Source organism: Thalia democratica, chromosome 6 (genome assembly GCF_965202585.1).
Source record: "Thalia democratica chromosome 6, ktThaDemo2.hap1.1, whole genome shotgun sequence".
Classification (NCBI taxonomy): Eukaryota; Metazoa; Chordata; class Thaliacea; order Salpida; family Salpidae; genus Thalia; species Thalia democratica.
In genome coordinates, this window is record NC_139170.1 from 18962002 (window position 1) to 18981958 (window position 19957).

The 19957-nt window shown below is 25.1% G+C and overlaps 1 protein-coding gene across 1 annotated transcript; it reads left to right on the plus strand.

The window, feature by feature from the left end:
* The first annotated feature begins 6240 nt into the window (after window positions 1-6240).
* On the plus strand, window positions 6241-16571 carry LOC145837812 (ubiquitin-conjugating enzyme E2 Q2-like). The gene is made up of 9 exons (XM_082945263.1): window positions 6241-6408; window positions 7544-7651; window positions 8640-8738; window positions 9551-9703; window positions 9911-10042; window positions 11742-11829; window positions 14837-15056; window positions 15246-15390; window positions 15922-16571. The coding sequence occupies exons 1-9, from the start codon at window positions 6253-6255 to the stop codon at window positions 16018-16020; spliced, it is 1200 nt and encodes a 399-aa protein (XP_082801389.1). The 5' UTR covers window positions 6241-6252; the 3' UTR covers window positions 16021-16571.
* Window positions 16572-19957: the final 3386 nt, after the last annotated feature.

Below are 19957 nucleotides of genomic sequence, written 5' to 3' on the forward strand. Positions count from 1 at the left end.
CATGCTATCTTTCGCACGTTGCTTGTGGTTGGTCTGATGGACCAGGTTGGCTACGGCGCGAAGAGTGTGGGTCAACACCCCTTTTGTTAATCCCTCTGTTTATATTACGTTGGCTACAGCGAGTTTCAGGGTTGTTGACCTTGTCTAAAGTATGATGTATGTTCTCTTTAGAGAACATACTATCCTTTTTGGTGGGCTTGGATCTGTTACTCATTGTGCTATACCAAGAGTTAGGTGTGGCCCACTAGTTTATTTTAAAATTAATTAAAGTTGGTTTGTAAATTTCAGAGATTTATAAGAGTACCAAAAGCTGCTTGCTACTTAAATTAATTATCAACAACAAAGCTTATTTATTCAATTTTATGTAAAACCAAATTACAGATAATTTCAATATAATTAACTATTAACACCAAAGTTTAATTATTCAAATTTATGTAAAACCAAATTACAGATAATTTCAATATAATTAAGTATTAACACCAAAGTTTATTTATTCAAATTTATGTAAAACCAAAGTACAAATAACTTCAATTTAATTTTATCAACAGCCAAACTTATTTATTCAAATTTATGCAAAACCAAAAGTACAATTAACTTCAATTTAATTTTATCAACAGCAGAGTTTATTTATTCAAATTTATGCAAACCAAAGTAAAATTAACTTCAATTTAACTTTATTAGAAATATCAATTTAAGAGACAGAACTAAAAATAAGAGATTAATAACAATACTCACAATTTAGCACATAGAAAAGTTAAGCTTGAACTGCCACACATCTAATAATCTCAATATAAGGCGGCAATTTAGAAAGTTAACAAATTAAAAAAAAACCCTAATTAGAGAAAACTCTTTTGCTGAATTTAATTTATAGCCAGAGGCGTTACATTTTCCCCTCTTATTAAATATTTTTAGAATTTTAACTTGGGTTTTTTAGATAAACATTAGTTTTAAGGTGTTAAACGTTTGTTAAACTGAAAAAAACTTTAAAATATAGTCAAGGTGAAAACCATTATACACTAGAGCACTCAACTTAGAGATATATAAGCATGCAACATAAGTTTATAACTTTCTTTTTGTAATTTACATGTAATAATCAGAAACAATATTTTAAGAGATACTTATGATCATCAACTTTATGTGCTAGAAGGTACTTGCATATAACAACCTTTATGAGCTAATTCAAAATCTGGATTTAAACACTCTACTAGCTATTTTTAAAGTAAAATTAAAACTATAAGTATTTAAATGTAGTAAATGCTTAAGACACTTTTTAAGTGTGGTAAAAATGCTTTTTTTAACAAAATAAAAAAGAAGTTCTAAAGAAATTGTAAAGAGAAGACTTTTTTTAAATATAAATTTACAAATTCCTAATTACAATCATGAGTCAAAAATTTTTTAAAAGTCAATGTTTACCGTTCATGATGATGGTTCCTTACTCTTACACTGGAGGTTGAGGCTCGGCTTCTTCTTACTCGCCTTCTCCTCCTCTTCTCTGGTTGCTCCAGCTGCGGCCGCTCTTCTTGTAGTGGTTCTCCCGGAACTCTGGCGGGAAGTTTGGCTCCACTGACGTCCTTCTCCGCGAATTAATCGCATTTAATATCAAAGTTGCTACACTACTAAACTATATTTAATTTGGGAACAAGTCAAAATTGCATTACGACAAAATTGCACGAGATGACAAAATTTAACAATCAAATATTTTCACCAAGGGTCAATTTTGAACGAAGATACTTTTGCTCACAGACAAAATTGCAAGAGGGGACTAAATTTCACGAAGACAAATTTGCACGAAAGGACACAATTGCACAAAGACAATTTTGCATCTAGGGTCAATTTGCACGAAGACAAATTTGCACCAAATGACTAAATTAATCTAGAGGTTAATTTTGCACAAAAACAATTTTGCACCAAGGATCAATTTTGCACGATGGACAGAATTTCAAGAAGAAATTTTTGCACAAATGGGCAATTTCGCTCGACAGTAAAAAAAAACATAAAAATGATATAAATAAAATCAAAATAATAAATAACTAACTTAACAAAATAAAAGTAACTGACCAAGTGTAATAGTTAAAGGTAACAGTTATAGTAAAATTAAAAAAAAGAATTGTAAGTGATTTTATAAAAAAAACAAGTAAATTAATAAATAAGAATTAATTAATAGAAAAAAAAAGCTACCGACTGAGGAATAAGGGTTAAGGGTAAAAGTAAAAAAAATAATAGTAAAATTTATTATAATCAATGAGAAAAAAAAAAGATAAGTTACTGACCGAGGGTAAGGAATAAGGATTAGATTAGATGTATCAGTGATAGTAAAATAAATAAAAAAGTTAGTTATTAAAAGCAAATAAATACAAGTTTTTTGTTTAAATGATAAAATTTTATTTCTAACACTTTTAGTAAGGTAAAGTATTAGATAATCAATAATTTATTTTAGTTTCTTTCTAACACAGTACCTTTATTTTAACTTTTATATTCATTAAAAAGAAAGATGCTTGCTCATTAAAACAATTGATAGTTTTTTAGCAATCAACTTTTATAATCGTTGATAATCTTAAAATATTTTTTCTAAAAATGTAAACTTTTTTTTAAATCTTTTATAAAGTAAACATTTTCAACAAGTTAAATTAATAAAACTCTAAATACGATAACAAAAGTATGAAAGAAACTTAGATAAGTACAATTACAACTATCATCCTAATTGTAAATTTGACTGTCATATAAAATAATTAAATAGAGCTATTTGTATTTGCTTATAACTAAAAGTTGACATTTTTTAGTTTAAAAATATTCTTACTTCAAGTTATTTAACATGATGCAAGTAAAACACTTTTAAATCGTTTTTATCTTTTTATAAAATACGACAAAAAAAGAACATTCGTTTCTATCAAGATAGCATAAAAAAGTATTCATTGTATGACGAATATTCAAAAACGAAAAAATAAAATGAGTCAAAATATTTATTACTCAAATTTTAATAAAACCTTCTATTATTTTGTCATACACCATAGTTCAACGTATCATTAACGACAAACAAAAATCAACGTTAAAACTAAAATTAAGCATTTCAATTAAAATGAATCGATTTATTTATTTTTTAATATTAGAAACTATAAACATTATTTAAACTCAGTTTAAAAATTATTTTACAACATAAAGCAAAAACGAGTTTTTAATTTAAACGAAAAATTTTATTTTCAAGCCATTTGTCTATTATCTATGTATTCTATGATAAATTGTTTATGCATATTCATAACTAAACTTTTTTTATTAAAAAATGAAACTAAGTAAAATTGAAATCAATTGTTGTTTTAAATTAATCATTTTTAAATAGAAGTTACATTATTCAGACGGGAAAGAATTTTAAGTATATTTTACTTTCTTATGTGAATTTGTAAGTAAAATAAAAAACTTTTTGAAAATTTTAAAAAACTTTAAAATAAAAAAGTTTTTGGAATAACTTCGTTTTTTTTTTATAATTAAAAGTTACTAGTTTCTAAGTCATAATTAAACTCGGTTGTTATACAAATGAAATATAATTACTTCTTTAAATTCTAAGATAATAAGTAAATAAATGCTTACTACACAATACTTGTAGCTAAAGTAATATATTGATTAAAATTTTAACAAATTTATTAACATCTAACATAGAGATGAGTCAGGTCCGCAAACGATATTTTCTAGTAAAATCTTCTTTAAAGATTTTTAAATTCTCCTAATATTTGTTTAAATTCCATTACCTTAATAGGCTCATTGAAATTGTAAAGCAATATGTATAAGTTTTTACGATGTAAGTGAAAACTAACCGACTATTAAACAGTAAAAGATCAGTCAACAACAGTACAACATTTACACCAGGCTTACAATGTAGTTTAATAAACCGTAATATAAAGATTTTTGTAAAGGTTTACTTTTTGAAATTTTAATTTGTTAGAATTATCCTAGCTACGTAAGTTTCAAGAAAATCCAACATAATATAGTTATAATTGCTTACTTTTAGAATCCTACAAAGAACAGTTCAAAATATTCTTATGTGAATATCCAAACGATTTAGTAAATAATAATAACATATATAATTAGAAAAAGTTTCTATTAATTAAATTTTGAACTTAATAACAAGGTTAACTTTATAATACGTTAAAAAAAGCGTTACAGCTTTAATAAAAAGATATTTAAGATTATCAACGACTATTCCTTTGTGTAATTTTTTTTATTTTACCATTAGTTCTTACCCTCGCTCGGTAACCTATTTTACTTTATTTTTTTTCTTATTAATATTTTTTAATAACTTTTCTTTACTAATACTATCATTCGGTAGCTTTTTTTCTTTTTAACTAGTTAATTTTTGTTTATTCATTTTCTAGTTTAATTTAATGATATTTATAAACTAACCTTTATTTTAACTATCACTGTTACCTCTAATCCTTACCCACGTCAAAAACAGTTTATTTTTATTTTTATTAAGTTGTCTTTTATTTTTTTTCTTGTTTTTTTTAATTCTCGTGCAAAATTGACTTTAGGTGTAAAATTGTCTAAGTGCAATTTTATCTCCTCGTGCAAATTTGTCTAAGTGCAAAAGTATCTTTGTGCAAACTGACCGTTTATGCAAATTTGTCTTCGTGCAAAATTGACCCTTGTTGCAAAATTGTCTTTGTGAAATTTTGGCTTTTGTGCAAATTTTTCCATGTGAAAATTCGTGCAACTTTGTCTGTGAGCAAAAGTAATTGACCCATGGTGAAAAATTTTGATTGTGAAATTTTGTCATCTCGTGCAAATTTTTCTACGAGCAATTTTGTCGTAATGCAATTTTGACCTGTTCCCAAAGTAAATATAGTATAATACTGTAGCAACTTTAATAATAAATGTAAATATTAGCAGGGCGTAGCCCTGCTAATATAAATATTTGAATATTAAGTCAAAAAGTACCTTTAAAAAAGATGAATTTAATAAGTAAAATACGCGCCCCTAAAACCGACCATAACCCTAAATGTTTTCAAAATTATCAATTCTATATTACTATTAAATTTATGTTAAATCTATTTTTATTTAGATTTTATAATTTCAAAAATCAATTATTATACAAACTTGCAACTTGCAGTTTAGTTTAAAGTGTTGTCTATTAAATGGCTTTCAGTTAATCAATGTGTATTTTCAAGTCTTTCATGCCTAAGTATTCAAAACTTTTTAATTGGTTTAATTTAAAAAACTTCAATTTATTTTTTTAGTCAGTTGTCAAATTTTTATTTCTTCAGTAATATTAAATTTTAGTAACAAATAATTTTTCTTCAAAGTCATTTTTATAAGTAGTTTTTCAAAATGAAAACTTAAGGACATAGGGGGGTTAACACCTTTTTTTGAAGTTTGATCTTATTCTATATAGTTTTTACCAAGCTACAAGATGCTATTTACAGATTTAAAGTATTCAAATTAATTTTTGATATATAGCCAATCAAAGTGGGAGGCAACAATAGGATCCTTATGGGAGGCGCAAACTAAAACTGTAAATAACTGGAAATCACTAAAAATCTATCTCCTCCTATGTTTTTTGAGATAACTACCTCAAACTTTTAGGAAATGTTCCTTGCAATATTTTAAAAATTCTGTTAGAACAAAATTTGAAAAAAAAATATATATTTTTTGTTTATTTTTCATATAAAAGTTTTATTTTTAAATATTTTTAAAAATTCTTTCCTACAGAATTTTCTAAATATATCAAGGAACATTCCCTGAAAATTTGAGGTAGTTATTTCAAAAAACGTAAGAGAAGATAGATTTTTAGTGAAATAGTCTATTTTTGTTGTTTTAGTTTGCTCCTCCCATAAGGAACCTATTGTTGCCTCTGACTTTGACCGGCTGTATCTCAAAAATTATTTAGAGTTTTTAAAATCTGTAAGAAGCATTTTGTAGCTTAGTAAAAACTATATAAAATAAGATAACATTTAAAAAAAAAGCTATGCCCTTAATGTTTTTTTTTGTTTTTTATTAGGTTCTTATCATTCTATAATATAACTTGTAAATTTGAGTTAAGCTTTGATATTTACATTTAGGTTTGTTAAAATTTCTATAATTTATTTGTAAGACCTCTAATAGAGTGAGTTATTGTACAAAAAAGCTCTTTGAAATAAAATATTTTTAGAGAAATAGTGCTAGCAATAAGTAAAAGTGTTAACTTTTTGTTTTATGTCTAAAAAAAATAATTAAGCTTTATTAACATTATGAAATTCAAAAACTCACAGGTAGATGTAATATAAAATGACATCGTTATTAAAGCAACAAATAAGTAACATTTCAAAAGTGTTTAATAAAAAAGACTCAACTTTTTTTTTCAAGTCTAGTTCTTCCGATGAAATTTGCTGTCATTTTAGTGACAAAGACAAAAAACAACACAAAATAATTTGTACAATTTCAGTAAGTTCTGTTTTTACTTAAATACTGTTATTATATGCTGACATAAAACAATAATAACAAATTAAAAATCAATATATTTATTATGTATGCGGGTATTCTTTAAAGTTTTAATATTTAAAGTTTAGTTTTGTATCAAAGTTTAATTTACGTAAGAACATAACAAATAACAAATTCATTATCTATTTGTTTGAAGAAGATTATTTTTATTAGATAACAACATTTTTAATTTTAAAAAGCTATAGCAAAATATTTTTAATGATAATTAACATTGAACATTATTTTAGAGCTCCAATAATATACTATAAAGTTTTGAAAAATTAAAATAGTTCCTACAGTAACATTGCTTATCATAAAGTTAAATCAGAATGAAAAAGTAGCTTAGAGCTTAAAGTTGCTTAAAGCTTGCAAAGAGAACAATTGATTATAATAAGATGTAAAAAGTTACCAATGTAGCAGTTTTATTTTGTCTTTTTTATTTAGACTTTTTTTTCACAATTTGATCATATTTTATAAAGTTTTTACTAAGCTACAAGATGCTTTTTACAGATTTTAAAATTCATAATAATTTTTGAGATACAGCTGGTCAAAGTCAAAGGCAACAATAGGTTCCTTATGGGAGGCGCAAACTAAAACAGGGAATAACTAGAAATCACAAAAATTCTATCTTCTCCTACGTTTTTTGAGATAACTACCTCAAATTTTAAGGAAATGTTCCTTGCAATATTTAGAAAGTTCTGTCTGAACAAAATTTAAAAAAATTAAAAAATAAAAGTTTTATAACAAAAAAAAAACCTTTTTTATTTTTGGAAAATTAGAAATTATAAATTTCATCCCATAGGTTTGTTTCAAAAGTTTTACTAAACAAACTGGATACAATTCATGAATTAATAAAAGTTTGTATGTTTTGTAAAATTTATTTTGGGGTAATAAATATATACTTCAAAATAAGGGCCAATGTTAATCTCTGTAAAAAAGTAAATATCTAAAGTAAATATTAGATAAAGCAAAAATAAAAGTATAACTTACGTTATGATTTACAATATACACTTTTAAATAACTACAAATGGTAAAACTATGAGCTTTATATTTATATTTTTTTTTTTGTTTTGATAAACTGTGTGAACTTTTAAACCAGGAGTCAGCATGCACATCATATATGTGGTACTCAGAATCAGAAGACAGTAGAGTTGAAGGAATAATGGAAGAACTTTCAAAACAGAATAATTTTTCTAAAGACCTAACAGTAAGATTGAAAAATTTTACAAATGCTTCATCAAGCTTTATTTTTGAAAACAACTAGTCGTCTATTAAAATATTAATTTAGAAGAATCCTTTAAATACATTTATTAGCTGACAAAAAATATACAATGTTGTCATGTATATTTGATATAATTAATAGGATAGATAAATTATTTGGTTAAAAGTTAAACATAGAAATTTTAAATCAGTGTTTCAGTACTTAATTTTTTTTCATGCTAGCATATTGCTGTTGTAATTTAACATAGTAAGTGTAATTAGGTAATATTTAATTTGCAGTTTTTGATTATTACTGGAAATAGTCCACAAATAAAACTATTTTTTTAATGATTTTTGTCTATAATTGTTAAAAAATTATTTTTCTTCCATAAAATTTTAGTATTTTGTTTATTTGTATTATAAAATTTATTAAAATTTATTGTGTTCTAAAATATTTAAGAAAGTATTGCTATCAATTTAATTACAAGTGTGTCTTCATTTTTTATTAAAGTTGCTGTTTTATGTGTTTATACAACCATTGCTTTTACAATTTGATACAGGGTTGTCATGAACCTAAAAACCTAAAAAAACCTGGAATTTGACAATTTAGGCAAAAAAAAACCTGGAAAACTGTAATTTTGAACTAGATCACACAAAACCTGGAAAACAGGGAATTTTAAACAATATTAAACAATTTACTTTATGAAATTTAATAAGAAACAAAATCTATCATATACAATATTTCTTTTAGTTTTATTTACAATTTCAAAAATTATATAAGGCATTTAATGTAGCATTGCAGTAACAATAATATTAAACTATTTAAAATAGTTTTTTACCTTATACTTAATTTTGTATTAAAAATAAACTAAATAACTTGTACTTTCAAAAACCTGAAAAAATTCAGAAAATCTTGAAAAAAATTGAAAATATATATGGCAACCCTATTAATAAAACTTTATTAAGAGACTAGTTAAATTTTTTTAATTTTATAGGTTTCAAGAATGACAATTTACCTTGTTAGTGAACTTTGCGAAAAGTTCAAAATTTCTCCACCACCACAACTAGAAGAACTTAAGTCTTCAACAGAAAATGTTAGCATGTATATTTATTATTTAAATTTAAATACTAAGTAATTACAACTGTTAAGTATCAAGTTTAAATATTGTAAGGTGTGCAAAGTTTTTCAAGTTGTAAAATCAGGAAAGTTTTCTTTCTTAGACAAGGAGGAACCATAAACTAGTTTTTGGTGTCATTGTGATAAAATAGTTCGTATTTACTTTTTAAAATATTAAAATTCAACTAGCCTTATTACTAATTTAGTAATTTTAAAATGTGTAGACATGAAAACTTAAGCTGTAGGATGTTCTTTAATTTTATGTCTGAAAATATACAATTGACAAATTTAAATAAAGTAAAATAAAGTAGATATTTTTAACATCAACATTTCTGACTTAATAATTAATTTATGTATTTAAATTATCTCAATTTTTTTTTGTAGTTTAATTGTGATAAATAATTATTAAGTTTAAGTAATACGTTTTGATTTTTTTATACATTTATTATATTACAACTAAGTGGTTTATGTAAAAAAAGATTTTTTTATCTTGTCAAAGCTTATATAATTTAAGGGCATAAGGGGGTAAAACACTTTTTTTTTGAAATTTGATTTATTTTATATAGTTTTTACTAAGCTACAAAATGCTTTTTACAGATTATAAAAATTCAAAATAAATTTTGACATATAACTGTTAGAACAAAATTTAAAAAAATTAAGAACTTAAAAATTTATAACAAAAAAACAAAAAAAAAACTGTTTTTTCTATGCCCCCCTATGCCCTTAACTCATGTCAAAATATGAGATAAAATAACTTAAATTCTACCAACTTTTTAAACATTTTAAAAGGGATTTTCGTCATCATCGAAGAACGACAATTCAAACAACGGAAACTTTAAAATGGAAACTTACAAATTTGACTACGAAAGAAACCAGGAGTATGATGATTTTATGGATGTTTCGTCATCAGAGGAAAGTGACAACTTTGATGATATTGAAGACGTTGGTGTTTTTACTTTTAAAATACTTTATTTAAATATTTGTTGATTTTTTATTACTAAAACAATTTATAAATTTATCTGTATATGATTTTTAGCTATCATCAATTTTTTAATGTCTTTGATAATGTAATACACTATACCAAATAAATTGATAACGTTTTCTTAACGCCAAGATTTTTTTTTTGTTCTTACTCTAAGTAAATTACAGCATGATGAAGAACTGCATCATTTCGTCAAAGTTGAGACTGAACAAGCTAAGAAAGAAGATCAAGGCATCAGTCAGGAAAATCAGAAAGTTCTTACCAAAATAAAACAGCAGCAACGTCAGAAACACATCCGGGTAATTATAACTCTGTAGATTATTTTTTGTTTGCAAAATATTTACTTACAACAAAAATACCTAATCAACAAATTGAACTTTGATCATTTTAATTTATTTGTCACAACTTTAAGAATAAATATTATACATACATAATTTTACTATAAAATAAATTATCAAGTAAGTTTAGATTTTTAAATGTCATTTATTACAATTACAAACGTGTAATATTTACAAGATTTTTTAGGTTAATAAATTATTAAAATTTTTTGATAAAGATTTTAGTTTTGATGAATATTAATAAAACTACTGAAACTTTTAAAGCTACTGAAAATAAACTACTTTATTGTCATACCTTTTTTTTATAAAAAAATAGTATAAGAATCACAAATAGTTATTAAAGCGATAAGCGTACTTAAACAGCCTTTTTAAACTGTCTTTTTTTTTCTGAGTGTTTGTAATTACTAAAAAAATTAATAAAAATTTATATACTAATGTAGTACACCTTATTTTTTGTTTAAATTTCTATTTTAAAAGTCACTAAAACTTATTTTAAATTTAATATGTATTCTATTCGTTCAGATAAATTTTAGCTCATAAGATCATTTAATAAATTTTAACTCATTTAGAAAAGTTAATAAATTGTTTCGTTACATTAAGATATTTATAAAGTGTAGTAGTTTTGCTTATATATTATTATTCTACTTTTGACTTTTGATTTCATTAGTACTTAAAGAACTATTGTGTATAAATTTCACAAACTTTAACTATATATTTCATGTTATTAAACTTGGTGGTTTGTTTTGTAATAGATAATAAAGTTTACTTATCGAAAAATTAAATGTTTTCTAGAAGCTTTTATTTAAATTACTTCTTTCAATGCTAACTTAAATTAATAAGTGTTATATAATGAACCATAATAAAGCTGTTATAAATAACTATTTTACAACTTTTAGAAAAACATGTTTGTTGTTTTTATTTAAAGATCATAAAATTGTATTTAAAGTTCTCATACCTGTTGAGTTAAACCACTTTTTTTAGGAAATATTGTCAAAATGTTAGGGTTTGTTTTAAAAAATGCTTAACATTTCTTGGGTTCAAAATGCTATTAAAAAATAAACTTTTCAAAATAATAAAATATTTGAACAAAAGCTATCAGACTTAACGTAGTAGTTTTCTTATGTTTTACTTTATGCTTTAAAAAATAGGTTATACTTAAAAGGTTGCAGTAATTGAATTTATTTAAAAAATGAATTGTAAATATGTCTGTAGTAGTTACACGACAATTGAAGTTTTGACTACTTAAATCCTTACGATATTTTCAAGAGGTCATATCTAAAAATATAATTTGAAAAAAAAAAACTTTATTAGTATTACATTACAACTAAATTAGTAAGCTGTTTCGTTTCATCTATTTATAATCCAAAGTGGGTGCCGATCAACAATGGTTTGATAAAATATAATTCTAAAACTTAAAGTTTTGCTGCAAATCCTGTTTTTTTTTATTTTTTTTTTATTGACGTTCAAATTGTCTCAAGGTTTCTTAACATAGCACATGCCTAAAAAAAAATATTGTTTATTTTATTTACCACTAAATTAAAGCAAAAATTGTTCCAGTTTCTGTAAGGTTTTCAAATATACTGGTAATAGTGGAATACTTTGGGTAATAAATATATTTTTTCTATATCTTTGCTTTAAAGTTATCATTTGAACATTACAGGGAACTTTAACAACTGGTTCTATTCAAGCTTCTGATCGACTAATGAAAGAACTGAGAGAACTCTACAAGTCAGAAGCTCTAAAAAAAGGTGTTATTTTTTAATTTAAATCACTTATTAGCCTTTACAAAATCAAATTCTAAGTTTTCAAGAAATGCTAAAATATCTTTATTTATAAAGACATACAATATAAATTGTTGATCAATTTAGTTCACTATTTTTTTAAAACAATATACTTCTTAAATTATAATTATTTGAAAAGTATAATTAAACAACTATAAGAGTGTTTCTCTAAAATAATACATTATTTGAAACAAATAATAAGTTTTATATAAGATTTTATTTTTACTGTGTTAAGGAATATTTTTTACCTAAGATCTAATTTAGATAGTACTTTAACTTTTACTCATATCAGGGTTGCCACTTTACCTAAAACCTGGAATTTGACAATTTAGGCAAAAAATCCTGAAAAAACCTAGAATTTTGAACAAAATCACTAAAAAAACCAGGAATTTATAACATTTTAAGAAGTAAAATTTCGATTTGGCACAAAAATTCTATGATATAGATAAACAAATTTGTCATCATCAAAAATTTATTTTATTAAAATACACATTTAAAGTAGCTTAATAGTATCTTTTCAATGTTTTTATACTATTTAACACAGTTTCTTGCCTTAAACTTAACTTATAACTAAAAATAGACCAAACAATTTAAATTTTGAAAAAACGAGTGGCAACGCTGTCCTATTCACTTTGTTTTATTTTTGACCAAAAAATGTAAAGTAATGTTAGCAACCATCTATCTTTATATAATAAAATCTTTTTCCATAAATCTTATCAACCGAAACAGCAAACTAAAGTTTTAAAAATCCTAAGTCCATTTAACAACCCAGTTTTGTTAACTCGAAAATTTCATAAAGCTTATTTAGTTAAGAAACATTAATTAAATTTTTAAGGTGATTTAGGAAAGATTAACATTTGAGTCACTAAACCTTGCCAAATTCAGTGTTAATTAACATTATTTTTTTAACAGTTTTCAACATACTAAAAATCAAACTACCTTTTAGTAAAAATTATTGCTAAGTTTTTTTGTGTTTTTTAATGTTAATTTTAATATGAAAACGTTCTTTTTTATAATAATATATATGTGTTTCTCTCTAAGTTTTATTGTATACTCTAGTAATTAGTCAAAAGATTCTTATTATATCAAATTGTCTTATTCATTGAAGGCTCATTAGTTTTAAAAAATTGCTAAAAAATTATTTAATATGTCTGAAGCAGTTAAATGAGAAATCAATTTCAAACAACTCAAATTTTTATAAGCTTTCCGGGCTTATGCAGGGTTCGTGCGCGTCAGGCTAAATCAGGCTAAGTAAGGCTAAATCAGTTTTTTTGAAAAAAGTTGAAAAACGTCAGGCTAAATCAGTTTTTTTATTTAAAAATTTGAGAATGTCAGTTTTTCTTAAATCAAATGCTTCAAAATTTTTGATTAAAAAGAATTGAGAAATTTTTTTAAGATTAAATTAGGATGTGATTTTATTTCTAAATAATGATTTAGTTATTAAAGACAAAATCAGTCAGTATTTTTAAAAATAAATGCTAAAAACCTTTTGTTGAATCTCTAAAAATTTTGAAAGAATGTTCATTATTTTGTTTTGACTAGATTATATACGTCATAATTATAAAAATTCATAAAAAAAATACAGTTTAAACATTAGGGTTAAGTTCAACAACTTCGCTGTTTGTTTGAATTTCAATACTCGTATAAGCGTTTCATTTTAAATTTTAATAAATCACGACAATGCACGTCGTTTTGTTAAAAATCTTCTGGTTATAATGTTTTTACTTGGTGTTTAATTAAATTGAACAATTGTGTTTAGTAATATATATTAAATTTTTACACTAGTATTAGGTAAAACACTTATTTTAAAACTTATCACTGAGTTTTTTATGTTAAGGGCAAAGGGGGGTCAATCACCTTTTTCACAATTTAGTCTTATTTTATTGAGTTGTAACTAAGCTATGAGTTGCATTTTGCAGATTAAAAAGCTCAAAATGTTTTTGAGATAAAGCTATTTGAAGTCGGAGACTACAATAGTACTAATTAAGACCCCTCAATATCTAAAATGACTTCTAAAGGGGATTTTCCTTACTTTGAAAAAAATGTCAGGCTAAATTGGTCCCAGTCAGGCTAAATGAAAAAAATTTCGCGCACGAACCCTGCTTATGTAATAAAATAGTTTGGGAAATAAAAAATATAAATATTTGAAAAAGTTTACCTGCTTTTTTTTATATGTTAATTTTAATTTGTACTACTATTTGTTTTTCAAAAAAAAAAAAAATTGACTAAGTAAAATAATTAAACAAAAAAATCTTGTTTTAAAAAATCTGCCAAGCTGTTTTATTTGTTAAAACTCATTGACTTCAAAAACATTTCAAATTCTTATGAATTTTTCCAGTGTCATACCTAATAATATAATTTTGAAATTAAAAGTAAAATATGTACAAAACAGTTTAATATTAATAGACTATGCTATTACAACCATACTAATAGGCTACGTAGTTTCTTCTGGTTAGAAGAAGAGTTTAACCTTACTAACAACAAGGGTTAGGAAAATATCAATGTAAATTGGAATATGTCAGGCTAAAATTGTAAAATTTTCTATATAAACTAAATGTTGTCCGTTAAAAAACATAATCTGGTAGCTTTTTACTCAAAATCTTTAGTGATTAATGAATGTATTATTTATTAGTTTCTTGAAATACTAGTGTTATAAAAGAAATATAAAATAGTTTACAGGTACAATGTATGTCTTTTTTTTCATGAAAACTAGTTCTCCTTATGAAAACTTACACACAGAAAAATTAAAATGGGCTTTTTTATAAACAAGAAGTTTTTAGTAATTTGCCCATTTGTTTTATTTTAGTATTTACTAACTACAATTTATTTATTTTTAATTAGATATATATACTTTTTAATATTATAATTCAGTAAGCTTTTAACAAAAACAGTAATAGAATGTCATATAAATATACTTTACAACTAAATAGTAAAGTTTTTCAAAAACTTTTTTTATAATGGTAAATTTTATCAGGACAAATATCTGTGGAGCTTGTAAATGACTCTTTATACGACTGGCAAGTGTCAATCTTAAAAGTTGATGAAGATTCTTTGCTGCAAAAAGACTTGGACAGGCTTAAGAATGATCCAAAGCACACAACTGAAGCTTGTGTTACCATAGGAATTTCCTTTCCAAATAACTTTCCCTTTGACCCGCCATTTTGCAGGGTTATTAGCCCTGTTATGTCGGGAGGGTAAGTAATCTATGAACAAAAGTGTAATTTTGTTAGAGAATTTATTTTTTGTTATACAAAATGTAATTTTCATTATTCTAATCAGTTAATTTTAATTTTACTATTTCTCTAATTTTTACAAGTATATATTGTTTCGTAGCTTTCGAAATTTAATACTGGAAGTTATACAAGTAAATCAAATTTCAACAGGTTTGTGCTGAGCGGTGGAGCAATTTGCATGGAACTTCTTACAAAGCAAGGTTGGTCGTCCGCATACTCTATTGAGTCGCTCATTGTACAGATCATGGCTACCATGGCTAAAGGAAAAGCCAGAATTAGATTCGGGCAATCTGCAGTAAGTCAAAAAAAATTACTTAGATATTTTAACGTGTTAGTTATTAAAACTTATTAAAATTATGTTAAGTTCGAATACTTTTTAATTTATTAATAGTACTTAAAAGTTCTTAATAAGTAGAAATATCATAATAGGTTAATGCGTTAAAGATTTATTTAGTTTTATATTGAGAAAAAGTACTTTTAAAGTGACAACCTAAAACATAGATTTGTTACATACAGTTGTTTTTATTTTACTATTAGTATAAATCTTTATTTTAACTACAGTATAGTGTGTAAATATTTTAGTTGATTATCAAATAGTAATTTTTACAATATAAAATAAAACTTCTCATTATTTAAAAAAAAATATTAAAATTACAACAATATTTAATTTAAAAATATGTTAACACAAATAAGTTTTTGTGATGATAAATTGCTACTATAACTTAAAAGTCTGAATACCTAGACTACAATACAAACAAGTAAGTTTTTTTTGTTAATTACTGAAAAACCTTAAAACTGCCGTAGGAGTAAAATTTAATCTTTGCAGAATCAGTACTCACTAGCTCGTGCCAAAACGTCATACAGGAAGTTGGTGCAGATTCACGATAAACAGGGATGGTACACTCCACCTAAGCAGGATGGCTGAATTCCACATAACAAGTTTATTAGGATGATAGAATGCTGCTCGGTTCTACCGACACTTTTCATAGATTGTTAGGAGGTTTTTATTTCTTATCAGGCCTTGTGCTGTTGCCATAAAGCAGCTTTTTGTGATTGCTTCTTTGTTTTTATGAATCGATACTTTACATCATAGCAATTTTGTAGTTTATTCTTTTTATTATGTTTGTTCATTGATAATGATAGTTTGAACCTAAACTTTTGAACTTATACCTATGTTGTAGCCAGGTTAAAAATACTTTGTTTTTTTCTTTATGAACTCTATAACATTTAAACTTCTATTGTTCCGTTTTCTTTAGTTCGACACTATTAGGTTCCTAAGATATTCCGTCCTATAAGGATGTTTGCTGTTAAACTATATTTTAAAGTAAAGATACATAGAACTTTTTCATTTCCAGACTTTCTGGGCCAACTACTTCTTAACTCTGCGGCAATATGTAACCGATTTAGCTATTTATTTTATTTAAGTGTAACGTTTAAGATAATTGTTCTTCACATGATTTTTTCTTTGTCGAATAAAATGAGACCAATCAGCATCTTTTCTATTGTTTTATAATTTAGAATCACAACTAGATCAAACATTATATCGAATTACATAACATCTTTTAAAATTTAAAATTTTTGATAAAATAATGGTATAGTAGGGCTCATACCTGTCTGGGTAAACCTTTTTTTTAGAAAATTAATTTGCACAATATCAGTTTGTGGCATTTTAAATTCTCGAAATTTCTGAATTATTAAAAGAAATTTCTAAAAGTTTTACGTTTTGAGTAGATATTATTACTTCGGTACTAAAAATTTACTTTTAAATTGACGCTTTTAAGAACTTCTTGCAAAGAGGTAATTATATTTATCAAGAGGACAATATCATATATAATGGTGCTGTAATTAAAATTATTAGAAACAAAAGAGTATGCGAGCTAGCATTCTGAAAGAAAAACTTTAAGTATGACTGTTGACTTTAATGATAATAAAATTCCATGTTTATTTAAGTACATCTTTTGAATAAAAAATGTGCTAAATATGAACAGGCTAAACAGTTAGAACTAAAATAATAGGTTATGTCGTTTCATCTGGGTACCAACCAACAAAGTTTAGGAAAAACGTCAGTAAAATGTTTTTAAATAACTATGAACACTGGTATAGGGTTGTAAGTCATTATTTATTTAGTTGAGTTGTAATTCTTAAAACAAGAGTATTATTATCGTTTAGGAGTAGTGTTAGCATAAAAATCTAAAAGAAATATTTAAAAAGTATCATAAAATAGTAAAATTTTATTATTCCTGGTTTAATTTGAAAGCTGTAAAGTCATGGTCAATACAAAATTTAATTTATGATTTATTTTAGAGCCGGTATTGATGATCCTTTTTTTGACTTGAAAAGCTTTTTAATTTTTTTTTTTTAATTTCCATGTTCTTTAATAGTTATTTTTATTTTATTAAAGTTTACAACAAAATAACTGTACTAGATATTTTTCCAATAATCAGCTTTAAAATTTGATGCGATTCAAAGTATTTTGCCATAAGTTTGGAAAATCCCGGTTTCGGTCAATTGTTAGTTAAAGATCATTTATATTATTATGAAATGTTTTAATTGGGTAGCCGTTAAATTTGCACCAGGGCACAAAATTACACGAATATACTTTTGCATGACGGGATAAAATTGCACGAAGACACTTTTGCACAAAGACAGTTTTGCACGGGTTAAAAAAAAATTATAAATTTTTTCTTATTATTTTTATTTTACTGTTTTTTTTACTATCACTGTTACCCCTAAACGTTACCCTCGGTCAGTAACTTTATTTTCTTTTTTTATTATTTTTTACTCTCGTTCTAAAGTGACCCTCCTTGTAAAATTGTAACTCAAGCGAAATTGACCCTTGGTGCAAAGTTGTCTTCATGCAATTTTGTCCTCTCGTGCAAATTTGTCTTCGTGCAAAATTACTTCGTCTAATTTTTTGCCTTAGTGCAATTTTGTCTTCGTGCAGTGTAGTCCCCTCGTACAATTTTGATACGTTCCCGTCTTAATTATATGCAATGAAACAGTCCTGATCATTTAGTGATAGTTGTAAGCTCAGTTTTGTTAAAAAAATCTTTCCAGAAAATTTAAGGTTTACCAAATTTAATCTAAAGTTAGTTAGTTTGTCAACTATCTTAAAAACTTCCATAAGGTAGTTGAGTTTATAACAAAAAAAAAATTTTAAATCAAAAAATATAAAAATAAGTTGTTACAGGTACAACAAATACTAAAAAATATAAATGGACAAATTAGTAAGCTATTTTTTTAGACTACAAAAACAAAATTAACCTTTTTACAAAACTCTAACTTAATAACCATTTATAGTGATTAGCTACAATTGATATGTTTTTAACATTTATTGCATGTAGTTAAGTGTTTTTGGTTTATTTATAGAAATAATTATTAATTAAACAAAAAAAAAAGTACCCATTAGTTGGTGACTATGAATATTTTACATATCAGTTTATTTGTTTTAATAATAGTACATTTTAATTTGTACATTTGAAATTCCATGTAGGAATTATGAAATATTACAATTTTATTTATTGATGAGCAATAAATCAAGGATCGGTAAACCAGAAACTGCGAATCTATTACAGCTTGCCATGCAAAAATCTTTAATTGTTTATAATTTAAACAATTAGTTAAAACCTAAATAAAGACGTAAAATACACCAAGTTAACTTAATTATAAGTAAGCAATGATCTAATTTATTGAACATTCATAAAAGTTTGGGTGTAAAACAATTTTGTTTATTTTTTTATCAAATTTTACAAAAATATATTTACATAGATGTATTTAAATTAGTGATGTACCGGACTCACTATCCGGGTCCGGCCGGATATTGCCATTTTTGTCTGATATCCAGATCCGGCCGGACTCTAATTTGAAAAAAAAGTCCGGATCCGGTTCCGGCCGGATTCTAATTTGGAAAAAAAGTCCGGATCCGGTTCCGGCCGGATTCTAATTTGAAAAAAAAGTCCGGGTCCGGCCGGATCCTAACAGAGATCCGGCCGGACCCGGATCTAGTTAGTAGAAAAGAGCATACTGAAAAGTATTTTTTCAAAAACAAACCCTGTGTAAATTAATAAGAGTCATTTTCGTCAGTTAAAATTAAACACCTACCGTGATTGGCTCATTTTGTACACGTGACTAATTTACATTTGTTTACATTTAAACTATGAAATAAACATTTCAGAAATGCAACTCTTTACATTTGTTGTAAAATTGAAAACTTTAGAATGAATACTTGCATTATTTATTGTTTAAAGTTGAGCTTAGAGAATATTTAGAGTTAATACGGTTGAATGTACGAGCCAATGAGAATCATATGACGAAATTTTTCAAACTAAATACTGATGCAACAAAACATCAGAACATGACAGGCAGTTTATATGTAAGCAGTTAGTTAGTTTGGTGTGCAGCTTGAAGCAACAAAATATCTTGAACCTTTTTGTGAAATTTTGTGATAAGTGAACATTTCAACCGGTGTTTAATTGTTTAAATATTTAAGCCAGGTTTATAGTTTAATAGTTTATTAAAAATTTTACAGTTTCTTGTTTACTAAAAGTTTTATTTAATTTTTAGTTTATTGTTTTAAGTCTTTTGATATACATTTATATAGCTTTCAGTTTTTAAAGTGTTACCAAAGTAATTAATAATTTTGTATATGCTAGTATTTCTTGTTGTGTTTTATATAAAAGATTCATCACTCAAAACTGTCGTGTCTGATTACAGAAAGTAGTCTCAGTTAGAATTTAGTATTTGTTAGACATTAATTAAATAAGGTAGGATTTAATTATGATGGGTAGTACTAATAAGATAAGTGTACCACAATCAGTCCACAACTTTACTACCAAATTGTCAACCTTTGCTAGCTGTTCTAC